We start from the raw sequence: 6,754 nt of genomic DNA, 5'->3' as shown, positions 1-6,754 counted from the left end.
ATTTTTGTTGCTTGAAGCAGATACTTGCAAGAATTGATTTTCTTCATAATATTCTGTTATCCTATATTCTGACTCAAAAGCTTCCTGTACTGTAGTTCCAAACTACTGTATTCTTCAACTTTGGCATCATTATATCCTTTTGGAATATTGTATTTATAACCAGTCACAATTTGCCATAGAATTCCTCAGTGCATTTTAACTTTGCTCCTGTAGTTGGGGCATAGACTTTTATAACATACAATCATAGGGCTGGAAGGGACTTTGAGGGTCTTTCAGTCTTCTATAAGGTAGAATAGCTTATATTCACTCATAGCCACTAACATTTAGACACTATCTAGTCATTTATTGTATTATAGCCATTACATACTTAATAATGATAAACTTTTCCATTATCATTACTACTCTATTCCTTCGAATGACTCTATTCCTTCGAATGACTCGTCAGACAAATTATCTGACTTAAAGGATTTTTTTAAAAACTACTTAAGCTCACTTATTCTAAGAATATCTATTTAATGTTATTCATTTTTGCTTGGACAATTTTAAACCTTGTGGTTTTCATCTTATTTCCACTTTGTTTAAATACTTTATGTGTAACTTTTCATTTATCTTTTAAGACTTTTATTAATTTTTCAACATTTATATGTTATTTTACATGGCTAAAGACCACTCATACAAAAACAAATTGCTTTAAATTAGTATCTGGGATCTGTAACTCAGATATTGTAAGCATAGCAAAAATTCTTTCTTCATAAACGATTGCATGTTACTCAGTATTACAGCTGGCCCTCAAGGTAAAAGAGAAACTTTAAAAAGCAAAACAATAAACAAGTATTTTACAGGACCTTGCTGATATTTTCTGAGTATTTAAGAGTAGATGCACTTTCTTTACATTGATTTCAGTGGTGTGACTTTGGCATATCTCAATTCTTTAATATTAATGTGCAGGAGAACTTTAACCTGTGAATTAGGTGATGGTTCTATATAGAGTCGTCACATCCTAACCAGAGATGGTTTACTAGATTATTGGATTATTAGAACCTACTGAGTTCAGTGTGATTCCTCCAGTTTTTATTTACTTAATAGAATTAAATCCAATTACCTTTTTCATGAAACAAGAATGTTTTTACAGCTGTAGCAGTAATTTCTTCTTTATCTTAAAATCACTAGAAAGCAGAAATGTTGTCATTTGATTACAAACACCTGAACCCTTGGTTCATTTTGTATGTGTCTTGAATTGTAAGTCATTCCCATCTTCCAAAGTGGAATTTAAAAAAACTCCTATGTGTATTGAGAGACTAATCAAAATGAATACCAAGAGAAAGAGAACTAAAAGGGGAATGGATTAGACTAAAATGAAGGGGTTTTTCATTTATATATTTATAAAGAATTGTTATATTATTTGTATGCAACTTTTTAACATTTACAAAATTCTTTTAAGTGGTTAATAGATAAGACATCATAGAACAGATAATATAAAAGAGGGAAATTTATGTACATTTGAGAGTTTATTTTAAATTACAAATAATACTTTATAGCCATTTTTTTCAATTTTTTATTTTATTATAAGTGTGTATCTAAGTGGAAAATATAACGAAAATAGTTTCTGTTAATATAGAATAAAATAAAATAACTTAAGAAAAGATGACAGGTTTTTCTTGTTGAAACAATGCTGCAAAACTAGCCCCTTCTGCAGTTGGGAGATTTGATTTCCAACAGGCAAAATATTTTCCACTGAGAAATTCTTCTTTGCTGAGTCCTGTTGAAATAAACAGGATCTGGCCTACTGTTAATATGGAGTTGAATCTTAGGCCAATCAATTATGACCTATTTCTTAATTGCAATTTGATTGCAACTAAAAATCTTTAAACTTTTGTAAGCATGAAGCATTTAAGCATTTTCATATGATGATTTGTGATTAACAACAATACACTTTTACTATATGTTATTAAGTTTCTGGTATGTTTACAATTTAAGCAGAAATACTGCTGAAGTTTCTAACTATCATAAAAGAATACTCTTTCCTTTTGAAAGTCTTCTGTTTCAATTTTTCACAATTTTATAGGTTTCTAGAAGCATGTATTTAGTTAAAGAAAAGGATAGGTTCTTTTTTTATGACAAGTGTATATTCTCTTGAACTGCTATTGACTATTCCATTTTTTTCAGGTTTTCTTCAGCGGTCATTCCAGGGCTGCATGCAGTTTATTCATGTGGATGATCAGTTGGTGGATTTACATGCAATAGAGCAAAGAAAGTTGGGAAGTTTTGCCAATATCAGCATTGATATGTGTGCCATTATTGATCGGTAAGCAGTAAGTAAGGTGGATGATAATTATGTAATAAAATAACTTGGAAATCAGTATTGTTTTTCTAAATTTATTATTTAATTAACTTTTACTAATGGCTAATTACATTTGCAATAAGCATCAAAAGACTTCTCTATTTAATAGTAATTCCCAAATGATATATAACAATGAAATCTCACCTTTTCAACAAGCATTCTTTGCCATCTTAAATAATATCACTTTTCTAATTTCTTAATATGATATTTTTAGCCATCCTTATGCTTGATTCAACATAATTATGATAAACAATTATTACTTTGATAGTGGTCCTGGCTGCATATGTTTGCACTAACTTGATAAGATCTCATGAGTAAAGGAATACTCTTGTGTATCAATAAATCAGTACTTTAGTGGAGGGATTTTAAGAACATTGCAAAAAGGTGGCTATGCATCAGCTATAAATATAGTAGGTTTGTTATGGAAGTTTCCAAGTATTAAGTTCCATTTGATATTGTGAGTGGAAAATGGTATGAATTTCAGTTACTTGATTTGGCTGTTACTTGATCAGCTGTTCTTCTGATATTGCTAGCAACATTTTTGGTTTGGAATCATCATACCAATGTATTCTGTATGAATGAGCTATTAGAAAGGCTATAAATGTTGTTTTAAAAATGTGTAAGGCTCGACATTTTCACAACATTTAAGAATTGTTTTCGGCTGGAATGTTGTTTAAAAATGTTAATGAAAGCACACATTTCTTTCAGTTGAATTTGGAGGTTTTAGGTTAGATGAAACATATGAAGTATTTTGTTGAAATTTTTCACAAAACTAAGACACATGCTTATCATGGAAGTTACATGGTTGCCAGTGATCAATATGCTGTTTAGAAAGCAGCTGATCTTATATCAGTATCTCTTTTCTTTTCACTGACATAGTGTTCTGACCTAGGCTTCCCAAGAGCATACAGCAGACTCCTTGTCCCAATGAAACCTCTTTTATTTAGGTTAAAGGGAAATTCCTCTTCAGCAAAGTCCCGGCCAACAGTCTTTCATGAGAACTACAGACCTTTATCAAGCTTGGACAGTTGCCAGGTCGATACCTCTCCAATGCCACGCTGGAGCAACAATTACTTGGCAAGAAGTCAGGAACAGATCTTCACCCTAATGAATTGAACTAATTGTCTCCTGCAAACTCCCCTCCCCTTTCACTCCGCTTTATTCCCTATGGGAAGGGCCATTCATTGTCCACCTGGCTTTACTCCTGAGTCGATCCTTGTTCCTTAGTTGTTCCCTTCTCCTGGCAGCTCTGCACATGAGCACATTGGGAACAGGATCCAGCTGTTCTTCTGCCCCACTGATGTCTGACTCCGAAGCCACCTGACAACTGTCAGACGGCCCTAGCCCCATCTCTACGTCTGCCATAGAGCACTTGTCAGAACCTTCTCCAGACTCCAGGACTGGCCCGTGTTCCTCCCCAACCTCCTCCCTGTCCAAATCTGCTGCCAGATCAGCTGGCAGACCACAACACATACTAAATCTGGGCTGTCAAACTCACAGTCCATAGATGGATGTGTCACGCACTGCCCATGCCCATGCCCGGTTTAGTGAAGGGGAAAAAAGTCCCAATACATGATATGACGATGTGAGTTTGTCACTCCTGTACTAAATTAATCCGTTTGCTTCCCTTCCCCTTCCCAAAAGCAGATAATTGGGTGCTGCTAATAGGGAATAGAGCAAGGAGTGTGGTATAAGTATAGGGGAACTGAGGTTCTTATGGACTTGTGGGAACCTGTCAGGAATGTTAAAAATGAGGACCACATGACTGCAGCTTATCATTGCAGCACATAAGCAATGCTGAACCAGTAGTAGCATTTAAAGAAACCACATCCCCAAGGATGAGGAACAGGCTCAAGCTCAACCCTTCCAAGACTGAGTGGCTGTGGCTCCCAGCATCCCGATATAGTCAGTTGACTCCATCACTGACTATTGGGGGCGAGTCTTTGGCCCCCACAGAAAGGGCTCACAATCTGGGAGTCCTCCTGGATATGCAGCTGTCCTTGGAGGAACATCTGACAGCTGTAACCAGGGGGACCTTTTGTCAGGTTCGCCTGATTCGCCAGTTGCGGCCCTTTCTTGATCGGGATTCCCTGTGCACAGTCACTCATGCCCTCGTCACCTCTCGCCTTGACTACTGCAATGCTCTCTACATGGGGCTCCCCTTGAAGAGCACCCGGAGGCTCCAACTGGTCCAGAATGCAGCAGCGCAGGTAGTGACGGGAGCAGCATGGCACTCCCATGTAACACCGCTCCTGCGTGAGCTGCACTGGCTCCCAGTGGTCTTCCGGGTGCACTTCAAGGTGCTGGTTATCACCTTTAAAGCGCTCTATGGCATCGGGCCTAGCTATCTTCGAGACCACCTGCTGCTATCGACGACCTCCTATTGTCCCGTGCGCTCCCACAGAGAGAGCCTCCTCAGGGTGCCATCAGCCAATCAATGTAGGCTGGTGACCCCCAGGGGGAGGGCCTTCTCTATGGGGGCACCTACCCTCTGGAATCAGTTGCCCCCAGAGATAAAGAGAATCCAAGACCTTAGTGCCTTCTGCCGTGCCCTTAAAACCCACTTTTTCCAGCAAGCCGGGCTGGCTTAAGAAGAAATTTTAAATGTTTTAATTGGTTTGTATTTTTAATTTTGGGCCAAATTTATATATATTTTAATTGTTTTTTAATATTTTTATTTTATGTTTTTTAATTCTGGCTGTACACCACCCTGAGTCCTCAGGGAGAAGGGCGGTATATAAATTTAAAATAATAATAATAATAATAATGTGGGGAATCCCCACATTCCCAAATTTCATTCTCTCAGGAGTTGTGACTCCCAGATTTTGAACATTTTCTGAAAGTCAGCTTAGTTGAGGTACTTTGGTTAGGAAAAAAAAAAATCATATGATGTACCATTTCACCCAACCTAAAGGTTACAGACATGAGAGTTTTAGTGTCTATTGATGCGCATGTGGAAACTTTGATTTTTTTTATCAGAAAAATTTATTGATCTGAACTGTAAAGTTGCTGTAAGAGGCATATGTTTGCAGCAATGTTTAAAATAATAAGGTATGCCAGGAGCAAAGAAAGAAGAAAATAATCTGCATATACATTGTATCAGTGGTGAAATCCAATTTTTTTTACTACTGGTTCTGTGGGCGTGGCTTGGTGGGCGTGGTGTGGTGTGGCTTGGTAGGCATGGCAGGGGAAGGATATTGCATAATCTCCATTCCCACCCCACTCCAGAGAAAGGATATTGCAAAATCTCCATTTCCACCCCACTCCAGGGGAAGGATACTGCATATTCCCCATTCCCTCCCCATTTCTGGGGGAAGATATTGCAAAATCTGGGGCCAGCCAGAGATGGCATTTGCCAGTTCTCTGAACTACTCAAAATTTCCGCTGCTGGTTCTCCAGAACCTGTCGGATTTCACCCCTGCATTGTATGATATACAATTGTACGGCTGGAATCCAATTCTTAACTCCAACTCTTCTAAAGTTATACTCCTGAAGCTGTCTGATGGCTGGTCAGAAATCTTTTTTGAAGGAAAATGAATAAAAACTAGAAAATAAAAGACACAGCTATGAACTATAAACATTTGGTTCAATTGACATCTTAGCTATAAAATTGCATGCCACAGGCAAAATGTTCTTTCAGCTCCTATCTCTAATATCAAAATAATATAATAGGACTGGCCTTCTTTACAGGGTTTTGTGGTTTAGTTCTGAGATTAAAAAACCGTACTGCTTGGGATATTGCAAAATCTTTTCATAAATTCTGTGTAATATGAAAAAATCAGGCTGGAAAGTAAATTAGAAAAAGCATATTTCTGAGATTAAAGAACACTGTATATATTTAACTAATAGTCCATCTTCCATTGTTTTCCAAGCTCAGGAATTATTAGGGCTGGAGATCTGAAAAAAGCAAATGTCAGCCATAAAAAATAGACAAACTGAAATTCAAGGATGCAGGCAAGCTGCTCAATAAATAATGGACCACCTTAGATTAATATATGTGGCATCAACAATATAAGCAATTTTATAGAAATATAAAAATGAGAAAAGTCTTCTTCTGTCAGAGCACAGTTTTCCCTAGTCCACGATTTTGTGTTCTAGAATAACCAGCCGGATATTTCTGTCAAACTCACAATCCAGCCACAAAGTTTATTTTATTTATTTATTTTATTTATTTGTCAAGAACATATTAGATAATATATATAACTATAAGCATGAATTGCATACATAAAATAGATACAAATAGAGGAAACATTAGGACAGGGACCGTAGGCATGCTGGTGCGCTTATGCACGCCCCTTACAGATCTCTTACGAATGGGGTCAACAGTAGACAGTCTTAGGTTAAAATTTTGGGGGTTTTGGGATGAAACCAGAGAGTCAGGTAGTGCATTCCACGCATTTGGAGCATTTCACT

General features: G+C 37.1%; 1 protein-coding gene across 3 annotated transcripts in view; it reads left to right on the top strand.

Moving 5' to 3' along the window:
* CNTNAP2 (contactin associated protein 2) overlaps positions 1-6,754 on the top strand; it is a 1,550,102-nt gene that overhangs the window by 936,583 nt on the left and 606,765 nt on the right. For all 3 annotated transcript variants that reach the window (XM_060691806.2, XM_034416464.3, XM_087892376.1), the window contains exon 10: positions 2,167-2,305. In XM_060691806.2, the coding sequence (XP_060547789.1) occupies positions 2,167-2,305 (139 nt within the window). The remainder of the gene's footprint in view (positions 1-2,166; positions 2,306-6,754) is intronic.

Source organism: Pantherophis guttatus, chromosome 4 (genome assembly GCF_059756535.1).
Source record: "Pantherophis guttatus breed Tessera chromosome 4, ASM5975653v1, whole genome shotgun sequence".
NCBI lineage: Eukaryota > Metazoa > Chordata > Lepidosauria > Squamata > Colubridae > Pantherophis > Pantherophis guttatus.
The sequence above is the reverse complement of the archived record's forward strand: the minus strand, read 5'-3'. Positions and strand labels throughout refer to the sequence as shown.